This window comes from Eumetopias jubatus, unplaced genomic scaffold, assembly GCF_037043125.1.
Source record: "Eumetopias jubatus isolate StellerSeaLion01/CBP00866 unplaced genomic scaffold, mEumJub1_p1.0 scaffold_13, whole genome shotgun sequence".
NCBI lineage: Eukaryota > Metazoa > Chordata > Mammalia > Carnivora > Otariidae > Eumetopias > Eumetopias jubatus.
In genome coordinates, this window is record NW_028274819.1 from 94,938,875 (window position 1) to 94,954,472 (window position 15,598).

Consider the following 15,598-nt stretch of genomic DNA (forward strand, 5'->3'; position numbering starts at 1 on the left):
CAGCCCAGTCACTGTGGGACATAGCGTAGGTAGGCAACGGGCTGCTGAGTTATGAGCCATCCTGAGGCACTCTCCTCTTTGGGCCCACAGATGCAGGATAATAGAAAAGAGGCTTCAGAGAGAGGGACAGTCATCTTCGGGGATGCAAAGACTCTTTCCAAGGAACATATGCCAAATATCTACTGTTTCTAAGACTCTGGACCTGGGAAAACTAAGTGTTTATGACCTAATCTCAGGCTAGTCAACCCACTTCCTATGCTGATGACTAATGACTTGGAGTGAAGTCTTGTTACCTTCAGCTTGAGCAATGTAGGTTTTAAACACACGCCTGCTTACACCCACAGGCATCTGTCCTCCTGTGCATACCAGCCCTCAAGCAATAAATGGTGTCTCCCCCGTTCAGGAGAAAGGCCACAGTGCTGAGGGGGTTAAAGATGGGGTTTTAAAACTTTTGCACAAATATCTCCTTTAGAAAGAAAGACAAAGGAGGGGTCTGGGTGAAGAGTATCCAAGAAGTCTTTGTACTATTTTTGCAACTTTTCTGTAAGTCTGAAATTATGCAAAATACTTAATAAAATTTTAAAGCGGAAATAACAAAAAGTCACCTTCTCTATATATTTTCCCTCCCCTTCCTCAGCCTTTAAGAAGAATAAACATTTTCTCAACACATTCACATATGAATTATAGTTGTGAATATTTTTATTTCCCCTATTAGACAAGAAGTATGAAATGGAAAATGAAAATACTCAGAACTTTAAGATCTTTTATAATATAAAAAATAATATTTTAGAATATTAAATTAGAATATTAATAGTACAAGAGAGGTGTTTTTATTTTATTTTATTTGAGAGAGAGAGAGAGAGGGAACGAGAGAGAAAGCACTAGCTGGGTGAGGGAGAGGGAGAAGCAGACTCCCCGCTGAGCAGGAAGCCAGACCAGGGGCTCCATCCCAGGACCCCGGGATCATAACCTGAGCTGAGGGCAGACGCTTAACCCACTGAGCCTGAAGAGGGGGGGTTTACTATTTTGTGACCTGCAGCAAGATACTAATCTCTTAAATTATGGTTTCCTCATCTTTTAAAATGGAACTAAAAATGCCTATACCTTAGCACTTTATAAGAATTGAATGCACAGATAAATGTTAAGTAATTAATATAATTCCTAATCTATAGTTGGTGCCCTGACATATTAGTTCCAAATACCAAAAAAAAAAAAAAAGTCAATAACCAAGCCTCTATTCACTTTGTGTCCTCACCACCTAAAAAAAGCACCTGGCTCAGAGTAGATGCATAATAAATAGTGAATATTTATTATTGAAATACTGAAGAAGGGGGGATGCAATGAATAAATGTTGGAATTCTAAAGCAACTTATAGCTGATCCCAAAGCCCCTTCAACAGCCCCTGCTTTTGCTATCCCTTCTGAGTGACCCTGTGAGAGTCCCATACCTCTGTTTTCCTCATCTATAAAATGGGTTGGTTTTCGTTAAAACCAGAAAGACTAGAGAGGGCTATACAGCTGCTGGGATCGAAGACCCCTAGAAGGAGGACTGGAAAAAAGGGGGCAAATGTATGATCAGGCAGCCGGCCAGGCCTATAGGGGTTCATCTCTCCTACAGCAACCCCACTCTCACAGCACTGGCCCCAGCTCCCAATTACAGACTCGGGTGAGGCGGAAGGTGAGCCGTTCCCCACGGCTGAAGGAAAAGCCACAGCGCTAGGGACATCCAGAGTCTGGGAACCAGTGAGTGCAGGTCCAGGGTTTCTCAGAGGCCAGGACACGTGTGCACAGCATGAGCCCCAGGCAGTGGAGACCTGAACGTGGCTACTACTGCCCTTTCCTTCTCTAGTCCCCACCTGCCCCGGCTTCAGGGTTTTCAAGGGCAGACCCCAGAGCCCCACCCCGGAGCGCTCGGACGCCCCTCTCCCCTTGGCCTTAGGCCCCTGGAGGGCCTAGAGGCCAGGTCCCTGGAGCCCCAGAGCGCAGCCCTCCCGCGCGGAGGGAATTCCGTGTCTTCTGCCTTGTCCTTCTGAAAGGGAGTGATGCATATTTTGGCCAGCACCACGTGCAGTGCAGTTTGCTCCAGTGCTTCCTAGCGGACCGGTTCCACTGAGTTCCGGGCCCCCACTCCCCGGGGGTGAAGGCTAGCTTAGCTCTGCCCGGATCTGGATCTGAGGATGGGCTGCTCTACTGACGGCAGAAGGAGAAAGAGCGAGTGCGAAAGGCCAAGGGCAGGCCAGGCAAACGGTGGCTGGGACGCCAGGGCAGGCAGCCGGAACCAGGAGAGCAACAAGCAGCCGGCTGCTAGGCTGCCTTCGCTGTCCCTTCCACGCCGAATCGTCCTCCTGGGCAGCCTGCGGTTTCCTCTGACAGAACCAGACAGGGAACGCAGAGGAGAGGGGAGAAGGCGCGAGCGAAGGAGGGAGAGGAGGGAGGAGGTGAGAGAGGGGAGGCCAGAAGAATGTAAATGGGAGAGAAACGGGGAGAGAGAGGAGATGGGGGCGAGAGGGAGGGCCGATCCGTGAGAGAAGTGGAAGCAGAGGGGGTGAGCGGGGTTGGGGGGGCGAGGAAACGAGAGGCAGGAGAGAAGTGGAGAGAGGGACAGAGTGGGAACCGAGACGGAGAAGCCCGGCAAGGCCTCTCTCGGCCCTCCGCTCGTGGCCGCGGGGTCGCCGCTCCTCCGCTCCAGCCGGTGCGGCCCGGCCCCCTACCCTCCCGGCCCGCGGGCCCCGGCGGCCGGCCCAGCGCTGCGAGGGCGGGCGCGGGCGGGGGCGCCGGGAAGGGGGGTGGGGGCGAGGGAGGGGCTGCCGGTGGGAGGCGACCATGTGGTTCCAGCTCACTCTCTCTCCCCCCCCTTTCTTCACTTCTTTTTCTTTCCAAACAGGGAAAAGTGTTCCGCGAAGCGGTACCGTCTTTCTGCCTGGCCCTTCCCTCCGCGACCCTGGTCCCCGCTCCCGTCCGGGCGCGAGCTGCCGGGCGAGCGCTGGAAGCCCCCCTCTGTGCCGGGGGGCGCGGGGACCGGGCGCGGGGACGGAGCGCGGGGCGGGCTCCCGCGCCGGCACATGGCCGCAGCCGCCCCGCGCGCACCCCGAGGCGCCGCGCCCAGCTCGTCCAAGGTCCGTCGGCTGCGCCCGGCCGCCCCGGAGCCCAGAAGCGGCTGAGCGGGGAAGTGCCCGCGCCCGGGCATCGGGATGAGCCGCCTCCTCCTCCTCCTCCTCTGGCTAGGTGAGTGCTCGGGAGCGCGGGAGACCCGCCGGGCGGCCCCGGCGCACGCAGTCCCGCGGCCGCGCCGACCCGGGCTCCGGACGCTGTTCCCCGCAGCCCCCGGGGAGAGCCGGCGGCTCGGTGCCTGCTCCGCTCTCCGGAGGCGCACATCTGGCAGCCGAGGCCCGCCCAGTCGGCCATCGAGAATGCCTCACACATCTGGGCCCGGGAGCAGGCTGGGGGCTGGGGGTGCTTGCTGGTGGAGTTTGGCCGTGAACCGTCTGAGGTGGAGGGGTTTGGGGTGGGGGGCGGCTGGTGTTTAGTTTCGGGAGTATCGGGGAGGGAGGGGAACGGGAGAATTGGGGGAGGCAGGAAGGTTTCTTCAGGAATTTTTGTGCCAGGTTCCTGAGGGTGGGGGGAGCTTTTTTGTTTCAAACAGGCGCCTCGAGGGCTCAGATTAGAAACAGATGTGTCGGAGGGGAAGCGCGAGGGAATGGAGGAAGAGACGGGGGAGACGGAAAGGTGGAGAGGGAAAAGGCCAGAGCGCAGGCAGGACCGGGGACCGGGGAAAATGACCCACCCAGGGAGGGCAAGAAGAGCGAGAAGCGGAAGGGGTTGGGAGCTCGAGAGAAAGGAGGAAAACGGGAATATGAAGCAGAAGCGCAAGACTGAGGGAGATTGAGCAGCGGAGTGTCAGGAAGACAGGAAAAAAAAAAATGGAGTGGAAGAGAAGCCCAGGGAGAAACAGGTTCTGGGGCGAAGAGAAGAGCTCTCGAGGTGTCCACCTGGGTGTCACCCAGGCGGGACTCCTGAAGCCCAGAGGCCCTGGGGCACATTCTCACTTGGGCTGGAAGCAAGCAGGTTTGCAGGACAGGGCAGGACAGTAGCATCAAGGATGTGGTGGGTGCACGAGAGCCGGCAGGAAGACCAGGAGTGTCTGAGGCGCCAGGGGCTGGGCAGGCAGGCAGGAGAGCCGAAGAAAAGCCATGATATGCACCAGGGGAGCGTGGGGGGGAGGGGGAGCACCCTGGGGACAGGACGAAAACTTAGCCAGGGTTCAGAAGACCAAAGAGCCAGTTGGGTGTAGTTAGAGTGAACACTGCCCAGAACACCAGACCTCCTGAGAACTAGTCCTGGTTTTGAACTGACCAGCTGGGTGATCTTGGACAACTCAGTACCGGGGCTTGGGTTTCCTTAGCTCCAAAGCAAGCGAATTAGACGGTTCCTAAATCCCTTGTAGCTCTGACAGCCTGAGACACCAGGGGTGTGACAGGGCCTGATGTCTAGAAAAACCCCCCACACCAAAGTGAAGAAGCCCTAAAAAGCTACCCTGATGTGGATTTCTAGAGCTTTCTCTCGCTTTTGTTTTTAAACCTACAACCTGACTAGGCCACACCTCGGGTCGGTAATCACCCAGGTAGAGGAATAAAAAAGGTGCATCAGCCTAAAGTGTTGGCTCATACTGGCCAAGTATTGCAATCCTGCTCCTACGCACAGCTGGCACAGCTGGATGGCATCTTTGTCACCCTTACTGGCCTCTGCCCCTAAGCTGTGGATCACCAGATGTTCACTAGACCGAACTTCAGAACCCCCTTACCAAAAACACCTGGAATTCTTTTAAGTACTTAACGCTGAGCACTTGATATGAACTGTCTTGGTAACGCATTTACCCTTCACGCCAATCCTATGGGCTTCACACTGTTATTTTCCCCGTTTTACAGCTGAAGAAATCAAGGTGTAAAGAGGTCAGATAACTTGCTCGAGGCCATAAGCTCATAATTAACAGAGATGGGATTTGAATGTAGGTTGTTTGTGTTGAGAGATTGCTCGCTAAACCGTCCTTGTATACAGCCTCCTGTCACTAGAGAAGGACTTAAAATGTTCTTTGTAGTGAAATCCAGTTTAACCCTCTTCCTGAAGGGTGAGAAGTCAGGGTGAACCTGCCCTCAAGGAGGTTCACTGGGGAAGGAGGGGTGTGGGGAAGGGATAGAAAACTAAGCTAAGCGTGTTTGAACCCCAGCTCTATACCAGCACCATTGGGGCACAGTTGATAGTGAAAAGTGACTTTTGTCCTGCACGGTCAGTTGAAATCAAGTGGCTGACCTTGATAATAGTCATCCTCTTAGTTCTTGAGAAAGAGGAACTGAAAACAGGCATCAAAAGATGTCACTGATTTACGGTCCCTTCTTTACTGAGTGCCGATTATGTGTGACCATTCCTTTGGTGAGAAAACAATCTGTTGGGCTGATAGTCTCTTTATCATAGAAGCTGCCTCTCATGATTTCTTTGTTGCCTCTGTCCTTATAAAATTAGTGCAAACGAAAGGCCGTGTGGAAGAGAAAATGTAGACTACAGACTTAGCATTCTGCACAACTGGATGTCTGTCATTCACACCTACTGTTCAGCTTTTGCCACATCTGTGTTCTTTGTCAGACATTCTCAGACTCCTGACACCCCAGTCCAAGTAAAAAGTCACAGAGTTGATGAGCCAAAGGGCCCGGACGAGGGACAAGGCAGGAGACCGGAGGTGATCTTGGTGAACCAGAGACCAGCCACTAAAGGGACCCCTCTATGCCCGACATTCCTTCATGGGTCAGAAGCCCTTAGGGAAGCACTCCCATGGGCTGGATCAACCTTATTTGCTAAGTGGTTTTGAGCCATGGTATGCCTGGCACTCTAGCAAAGCCAGAAAGAAAACCCTCAGAGTTGCCTGAATCCTAAAATCTTCTACTGGTCCCTTAAAGGAACAGTTCCAGGGCTGCTGCTGATCACTGCTGGCATGATTTCTGGCCTCTTTTCTTCTAGAGCATGCACAGGATTGAAGCGGACTTGGGAGGGCTAAGAATTCATAATCTGAGCAAGGGTGGACCAGTTGACTTCATGCTTTCTGGACCTGCCAGTGAGTGAAATCAAATGCCACGCCTCTCTAATGTAAATGGACAAGTAATGCTCTGAGCTCCATGGAGGAGAGAGAGGGGATACTTCATGGGCTCCCCCAACCCCAACCCCTCCTCTGACCACTGCCTCCTCCTCCCTCATGCTTGGGTCCTCGTTATTCCCCCTTAAATTCTCACTTGGACTCCCGTAATGGTTGCCCTATCGGTCTCCTGCCTGAGCTCTCTTCTCCACCCTACACACTACTACCAGAGTGACCTCGTGAGGCAGCTGGTATAATGCAAAGAATTTGGACTTGGGAATCTGGCAATCTTCCTGGGTTCTCGTTCTGACTTTCTTGTCCCTACAACAGAGGTAAGGAGATCTTAATTCAAAATTTCTATAATTCTATGACCTTCGTCCCTTCCTTCAAAAACCTTTGGAAATCTCCATTGCTTACAACATTGAGTACAAACACTTCATTCTCAGGTTAAAGATTTTACACAGTGTCAATCACAGCTCCTCTCCTCCCACCCCAGGCGACTCTGCAGGGAATCGGGATTCTTTCCTGTGCCCTAAACACGCTCCATGCTTCTTTCTGTTTCTATGCTTTTGTTTGTGATAAGGCCTCCACCAAAGATGCTCTCTTACTCTCTGTCCCTGAAGATCAAAATCATGTTCACCTTCCAGATCTCACCCCAAATACCAGTTCCTTCATATGCCCATCCACGATTTCCCCCAACCAAGATATACTTTCCTTCTTTAAAATCACAGTAGCCTTTCTGTCATGCGGTTTTGCGTGATGGTGATCCGAATGCTCATCTTGTGGCCCAGTGAGAGGCTAAGCTCCATGCAGACAGGGTGCTGTCTCATTCAACTGTGTACCACTTTCAGTACCTTCGTAGACTCAAAGCTGTGGACCATTTGTTAAGATAATCAGATTTTTGAAACATTTGGAACACTTAAGTTCAAGAGAGGTGAAGGATGGGGAGGATTATTACTCTGTGGAATGGCACAATTGTGAGGAGCCTAGTTTTTTGTTTTTTTAAGATTTATTTATTTATTTGAGAGAGAGGGAGCACAAATGGGAGGGAGAGAGATTCGAAAGCAGACTCTGTGCTGAGCATGGAGCCCAATGCGAGGCTTTATCTCATGACTCTGAGATATCAACCTGAGCTGAAACCAAGAATTGGACATTTAACTGACTGCACCACCCAGGCGCCCCATGAGGAGCCCAGTTTTAACTCAACTTGCTTTTGGGCTTTCTTGTCCATTAATGCAAATAGGACCAGTACCATTTAAAAAAAAAAATTATACACAGAACATCACATGAACAGGGACCAGATAATATATCTGTTAAACAAACTTATTTTGTTATGGCAAGTTCATTAATACCAGATTCAAAATAGACTTCTTCATTGAAAGTTCTGCCAGGGTGGGGAAGGAGCTTTGTTTCCCAGAAAATGAGTCTGAGGAAGGCTTGACTGCACAGTCCATTGGTCTGTAGTTCAATGACAGGTCTCATAGGATTCCATACCCTGCCTTCATCTTCCCACATTAATGATGATGGTCATAATAATGATACATTCCCAGTAGGCTCATGTCTTGTCTCATCCTATTTTTGTCTTGTACTCGGCTGGGCAGTATACACATGAGTGTATTTCATGAATGTACCTAATGATAATGAACTAGACAGGCATTTTTAAAAGATGGGAGTCAAAGATTGTCAGAACTGGGGGAAAGCTAAGAGACTATCTAAAAATCAAAGGTTCTTAAAATTTGGAATCACAGACCCCAATGAGAATCTAATGAAAACCATGAAACCACTTCTTAGAAAAAGACACATATATGTTGAACTTTGTCTAGAACTTCTAGGGACCTCCTGATGCCCTTCCTACCCAAGTAAATCTTTGATCTAAACCTACCCCTCCTTTCTTTCCTGCCCCCATTTTTGTGATGAAGAAGGAACCTAAGTTCAGAGGGACTTGGCTAAAGTTAAACAGCTAGCTTTGGTAGAAGGGCCATGACTAGAACCCTTATTCCATAATCTGTCCTTTCACGCATTCTTGAAATAGAAAAAGTCTCTCCTTCCTTTTCAGCCCATGTAGTTGAGCTCTAAGATCACAATTGCTCTTCAGATCCTTCAGTTAAATGAGCTAAATGCTGAATAATTGGCATTGGTTTTTATGTTGAGACACTGTCTGAAAAATAGGGCAGATGTCGTAACATTTCAATTTAGCCATCCCCTAAGTAGAAATCCTGGAAACTTCTACAGTGCCTTGTAGAATGTCTGGTACATTCAGGAAAAGGGGATTATGCCCAAAGTCCCAAAGGGGTGTGTGTGCAAGGAACAGAATGATAAACCAATAGCTCTAGCTCCTTCATAATTTTGCTAGGTTATTCTGGGAAAGTCATACCACTCTGAGCCTCAATTTCTTTCTCTGTAAAATGAGATTATTAGACTGAGGTTATCTCTATGTTTCCTTACACCACTGACATTTTCTGATTTTTTTTTTTTAATTCTGAGGATTTGCTGGTTGGTTTAGATGTGGTTGTGTTTAGGAATACATGGGTGTTGCCATGATTATCTGATTTTTTTCAGGCACCGTTCACTCATGGCAATTGGTTGCATATGATTATAAATCTAGAAGGGCCAGCTACCTAAAGTGAAGAGGGCAGTAGTGAAACTACATTGTATGTAGCACTGTTCGCCAGGGGGCGTCACTGAAGGTCAGGGTGGATGATCAGAGACCTATACCCCAGAAGTTTAGTAACTGAAATATTCACCTAACGGGCCTCATCCTGAGCAGAGTTAACTACCTAACAGGCCCAAGCATGGACAGCTGGGCAGACTTCTGTGTAGAGGGCCTAATGTGTGAACTATTTGCAAGTGTTAAGCATTTCCCTCAATTGTTAAAATTAAGGCATAATTCACATATAACAAAGTGTACCTATTAAGTGTGCCATTTAATGGGTTCCTTGCATGGTTTTGAACTTTTGGTTGGGTTTTGAAATATGAATTGTGTATTATTAGGTTACTTGTCATACCTGAGAGGGGATTATATGGGTAAGATTATTATGACGGTAGAATTCATGTCTAACATTTGTGCAAGGTTTAGCAATTTGCAAAGCATATTAACATACTTCGCCTCATCCTTAAATCACCCTTTGAGGGTAAATGTCAATTATTCTGCCATTTTTCAGATAAATAAACTGAGGCTTAGAGAAATCAAATAAGTTTCTCAAGGTTACCCTGTTAGTAAACAGTTGAGCCAGGACACCATCCCAGCGCTTAAGATTCCAAACACCATGTGCTTTTCATTTCTCAGGAGGGACACAGTTCTGAAATCAAGGCTTCTGTGTTACCAAGAAGCAGAGGCTTTGTTTATAGGATGCCAAATGATAAATCCCACAGTGGAAAACTCAGAACATTTATCCCCCATCTACCCCTTCCCCTGCCCCATTCAAATGGTTAAATTTGTTTGTTTGGGTTGATGACTATTGTTTATGATTTAGAATTCCTGCATATATCTTAGAGGGATTACTAGCTCTTCTGATTAATCAGAAGACTCTTGTAGTAGTCAAGGTTATTGTGGAGACCTTGCCCTGCTGTGGGGTCAGATTCATGAGCTATTCTTATTAGCACATAGTCCTGAGACTGGGTGATGAAGGTGTATGATTGGGTATGACTTGCCCTATATGTTGCTTTTCTAGTTAAATTCCTGTTTCCAGCAGTTTTCACTTCTTTGTCGCACCCCCCCCCCAAAAAGAATGCAGACTGTACAAAAAAAAAAAAAAAAACTAGTTATCTGAACTTCTTAGCTGTCTGGATTCTGGAAAAATAAAAGTTTATTTCCTTTGGCACCATATAGACCGAAGTGGGAAGGAATGCTGAAGTCAAACAACCTTTATTTTGTTAGTGACAGTCAGGGGGATCGCTGTGTGTCTAGCATCAGCCAGAGTCTGGTGGCGATAAGATTGAAGGCTGCTTCGTTTCAGTAGAAAGCAGGAGAGAAAGCCATTTCCTTCCTGCCCATGGGGCAGAGAAAAGGGGCAACAGCCATCTTCAGAATGGTTCCCCAGTCAGTGTGGAATATGGGAGGTTTTTCTGAAGTGAGGCAGCGAGGGGGATCCGGAGAGTTCAGGTCGGGAAGGCGACAGGGGAGGAGAAAGGACAGGAGCCGGAGGAAGAGGAAGGTATAGAAACGGCAGAGAATGAGAAGCTAAGCTAAGCCACTGACGTCTTGGTGTTTACGGAGCAGCTTCTCTGAGCCCGTGCTGCTTCGTGGGTAATGGCAGCTGCTCGTTGGCCTCCCTTACACGTGTACACAACTTCTACCTCATCCACAGACTCTCACAAAACGGTTGTAGAAGGGAGGTGCCTTGTCTGGTTCAGGCCCCTTCCTAGGCTCCAAGATTCCCGTTAATGCGAAAGGCACAATTTCCACCATCTAAGAACTCAGCCCAGTGGGGGCGACATATGCCTGAACAGGGAATTACAGATAGATGAAAGTGCTAGCTAGCATCGAGGAAAGTACCAAGATTTCTAGGAGTCCCAAGGAGGAAGGAACTTAATTATGAGCTGTCTTGTGGAAATAGGGTATTTCTTCTCTGTATGTCTTCAGGGACTGGGCCTGATGTTCCTCTGTCCCTCACAGCACTTGCACATCATGAGGCTGGTGCTAAATAAACAGCTGGTGGGTTGATGGATCACCCCCATCAGCATCAGAAAGGATATTTAAGCGGTGTGTGTCCTTGGCATTCAGCCAGGTGCTTCCTGGAGGGACTGAACCTCCCCAATGTCCTTGCCTTTTGAAAATTATGGACTCATTCTTCATCACAGCCTGCCAGCTACATAGCTACCTCTACTTCTGCATCCCTCAGGGGATGTTAAAAAAAGAAAAAGAGAAAGAAATATATCGATGAATTTGGATCTCTTAATTAAGAATGGTGGTCTGCTCACCCAGGGTTGTCATTGGTATTTGTCCACATGGAAAGCAAATGGGATCAAGCCAAGAAGAACTTTTCTGTTCCAAAAGAAATCCATTGTATTGAACAGAGACTCAGCCCCTGCCATAGTCTTCCTTTTCTTGGTGGGAGGGCGGGGAAATCAAATATCGGAGGGAGATATTGCTTTGTGACTTCATTGTTTAAATTTAGGCTTGGGTTTGTCGGGATGGCTCAGACTTGGAGCAATGAGCCTCTAACCCAGCCTCTGTCACTTCTCATTACTTCCAGTGACAGTTCCTATTATTTCCAATCACTCTTCGAGGGAAGAGTGGGGGAGGCAGAGAAGGCTTCCGTGTGGACCAGCAGTGCAGCAACTTCTGTAAGAGCCAGGCCCTGGGGTCCTCAGACCCCCTACTTCAGGATCGCATGACCTTCACCTTCCCACCCCTACTTTTCTCCCCAGTCCCTGCCTCTAATAACAACGTCATAGGTTTGTCGTGACAATTAAATGAGGTAATGCATGTAAAGAACCTTGGCGCTTTGCTGGGTACAAAGTAAACAAATGGCTGTGGTCATGACCGTGAGTGTCCTTGCTGGGAGAGGGTCAGCCCACGGGGATGGGGACGACATGGGCATATTCTGCCTGAAGTCAGCGGACGCCAGGTCAGCCAGGCTGGCCTTTAGAGCTTTGGGCACGGCTACTCTTCCACCCTGTAGACAAATTCCTAGATGTCCTTCGGGGAACGTCGCCCAGCTCCGGGACCCCAAGAGGTGCACAGACTCCATCTGTGCCCCAAATGACTGCCTGCATCTACCCTGGGAGAGGAACATTTTGTGTCACTTGGCCCTGGGCAAGAGGTGCCTTTCCTTACCCCGCTGGGCAGAGTGTCTGCAGGTTGTGGGGATGGTATCTCAGTGTGCCCCCTTTGCCCAGGCCCTGCCCTCCCTGCTGCACGCTCCCAAATGCCTGTGCTCTCTCGGGCTGCCCCGGCCGGGCCAACACAGCGTGCCTCATTTCTGCTCTCTGTGTCAAGTCATGTTTTATTGAGCATCTGCTATGTCCTCGGCATTGTGCTAGGGACTTCTGTACAAGTAATTTCTTATATCCTCACAACAGCCTGTGAGGCCCAAATTATCCCCATTTTACAGGTCAGAAAGGTGAGACTTAAGAGGTTAGGTGTTCTGACGTGTGTTCTGTCTGTCTCCTGCTTCTGCCCTGATCAGGGGAAGACAGGAGTGAAGAGACAGGCGAGTAGCATCCGTGTTGCGATGCACAGATGGAAGGTCGCTCGGGGACCACCAAGGTGTGCCCGGTATTTGAGGTTGTGGCCTTAGACGGAGGTGTGAGTCCCTGCCTTTTCCCCTTTCCAGGCAGTCATTTGTCCCAACCAAAATTAGACTGCAGTGCCCCCAACACCCATAGCAAGACGTGTTTAGTTATATTTCCTTTTTAAATTTGGGAGGACAGGAAAACCTCAAGGTGAGAAGGAAAATGTCTGTTTTTTCCACTGACCTGAACAGCAGAGACTGTGACATCCCTCTTCATTAAACAGGGCGAAGCCGAGTGTCCCAGATTTCTGTAGACCTAGAATTCCCACTCAGAATGATCCCTGGGCCAGGCAGGTAGAGTCTGGGTTACCAGCCGAGGCCTGCTCTCCATCTGCTTCCCTCTGGTGGAGTTCCATCCCTTGGGCTGCTCCAGCCAATAGCCAAGTGCAGCCGGCTCCCCCGCTTCCCCTCTCCGCCCCGCAAAGGAGGAGAGACGGAAATGGGGCCACCTCTCCACAGCCACCTCTCTGCTCCACTGCCTCTCACTCCCCGTTCCCGGAGTCCTGCGGCTTGCCAGGCCCTGAGGAATCCAGCGACAGCCCCTCACATGCCCGCCACCTTAGCCTGACCTTCCCCTTGCTCTTTCTCTCTCTCTTTGGGCCCAATAGGCCCTGCTCTCAGATCTGTCACTTAATGACAGAGAGACACAGAGAGAGATACGTATACAGAGAGAGGGAGGCAGTTATAGAGAGATGAGACAGAGAGACAGATACACACACACACACACACACACACACACACACACACAGAGATAGAGAGAGAGAGAAACACACATAGAGCCAGAGCGAGACAGGGACAAACACCTAGAGAGAAAGATACAGAGGGAGAAGACAACACAAGTGTGAACTCTGTAAAGCTCATCTTTGGTGTGCACCCCTTTTCCTTCCTGTCACCCCATCCCACGTCTCCAAATTCACACCCACACCCTCTGCAAAGAAGCCCTCCTGAAAGGTTCTGCTCTCCACGGACCCTAAGCGAATGGCGGCTGTGTCCCAGGCTGCCCTCAGGCCTCACACCTTGCTCGTCAGCACCTCCATGCTGTTGGCCACACATTTCCCTATGCCCGGCTGCCTCTTCACCCCTTCCCCCTGATTGGCGCCCCCCTACCCTTCAAGAGCACAGGCTCCACCATGGTCTCATCCGCGAAGGCCCCCCTGACGGTCCCGGGCAGAAAGTGCAGCTCACCCATCTGCACTCCCGTGGCACCTCATTGCTCCCATCGGAGTAGGTACGCCATGTCGTACCGTAGTCTCGGTTCTCCATCAGTGCTGTGGGATGGCGAGCAGGAGACAGGATCATACGGTCTGCGATACCAAGCCCAGTGGCTGGCACTCAGTCGATACGTGGAAAATGGATGAAGGAGCGGACAAACTTGGGAATGAAAAAGTTAATGAATGTAAAATGTAAGCTTATGAAAGTAAAGATGTGACCTTTTCCTAGAGTATCTTTGATGAGGATTCTTTATCATCAAAAAAACCCCAACGAGGAAAGAGTTATCTTAGGCATGGATCAGAAGATGGTGGATATATTTGCAGGTAGCGCGGCCTGTCCAGCCTGCCTCCCACCCCCGGGGGAGGGCGACCACACTTCGCTGCTCCCTGAAAGGACCTACACCCTCTCCTTGGAATGGGATGGTCAGAGCTGTGTGGTGAGCAGGTCCATAGGTGGGAGGTGGCGAGAGACCCCCCCAAAACCCTCTGCTTTACATCTGGTGGTGGGGAGCCTGTAGTCATTCAAGCCTTTTACACTTTGGTGATTTATTTTCCATGTACTGTAATAATTTGGGGAATATGTGGCTTTTCCTTCCAGCATAATCTGAACTCTTAGCTTCATTAGTGGAGAAGGCCAACCCAGCCATGCTGGCCGACTCATTCCCTGACCCTTTTTAGGCCCTCTGGGGGTGAATGGCTCTTTCCTGGGTACATAGAATTAAAAGTCTTCTTCTTTCGTTTCTCCTCTGTCTTGGCGGATTTACCCCACACATCACTGACTAGTGCGGTATCACTGAGGCAGGGCACGCAGAAGAGACCCAAGTCAGTTAATGATGACAGAAAGCATTGGTGGGATTTAAAGATTTTAAATAAAATGATTTTATTTTATTTTATTTTATTTTCCCTCTTCGTTATTTTTATTTTATTTTATTTCCAGGCTTAGCGCTTATGCATATATTAGCTCTCCATGATGACATCGTAAGGCAGATATTGTCAGCCTCTATTTTATAGAAAAGGATCAGAGGGGGATGCCTGGGTGGCTCAGTTTATTAAGTGTCTGCCTTTGGCTCAGGTCACGATCTCAGGGTCCTGGGACCGAGTCCCCAGTCTGCTTCTCCCTCTGCCTGCTGCTCCCCCTGCTTGTGCTCTCTCTCTCTCTCTATGATAAATAAATAAAAATCTTTAAAAAAAAGGATCAGAGGTTAAGAAAATTTCCCTAGTTAGTAGCAGAACCAGAACAAGAAGTCAGTTCTCCTGGCCCCCAAATCACTGCTCGTCCCACTCCTCCACAGGACCAGGAGCTCCCTTATGAGGGGCAGCAGCATCCCACAGCACTCACCAGGACTCTTCATTGCCCCCACCCCGTCCTCTGTGGTCCCATGGCCGCCGCAGCTCACCTAACATGCGTGCACTCGATGAAAATTTGTTGCCAGATATAGCTACTCTCTACTCTGGGAAGGCTTGAGATTTAAGATGTATGGTGACTAACCATCCTGATTTGCCCAGGACTGAGGGGTTTCTCAGGCACAGAACACAGGACTTTCAGTGCTAAAACCATGATGGTCCCAAGAAGACCATTCTACTGGTCAACCATCTCGCTACTCAGAGGGCTTTCTCAGGCACAGAACACAGGACTTTTAGTGCTAAAACCATGACGGTCCCAAGAAGACCATTCTACTGGTCAACTATCTTGCTACTCAGAGTGTGGTCCTCAGACAAGCAACATTGTTCTCACAGGGAGCTGGTTGAGACAGGCAGGATCTCAGGCCCCTGAGGTTCTCAACCAGACCCTGTAGGACCTATACAAGATCCCCACAGAACATAAGAAACGTCTAAGAAGCTATAGAGCAGGACCTAAGGCGTCTTTGACAGGAGTTGGGGAAATGGAAGATTCGCACCTGAATTATCTGCCCTGGGAAAAGCTTGGCCATAACCTCAGGGATGTGTACTGACACACAAGACGTAGGCTTATAGGCTGAGGAAGAAAGGAGTCAGGGGTCCCATGTGTGACCCAGTTGGGGTGAAAGGCTG

The 15,598-nt window shown here is 49.6% G+C and overlaps 1 protein-coding gene across 1 annotated transcript in view; it reads left to right on the forward strand.

Annotated features, from left to right (window-relative positions):
• Window positions 1-13,860: 13,860 nt before the first annotated feature.
• The window catches only part of CLMP (CXADR like cell adhesion molecule), an 81,829-nt gene continuing 80,091 nt past the window's right edge, over window positions 13,861-15,598 (forward strand). Inside the window, 1 exon segment of the mRNA XM_028125991.2 lies at window positions 13,861-14,004. Coding sequence (XP_027981792.2) covers window positions 13,861-14,004 — 144 coding nt within the window.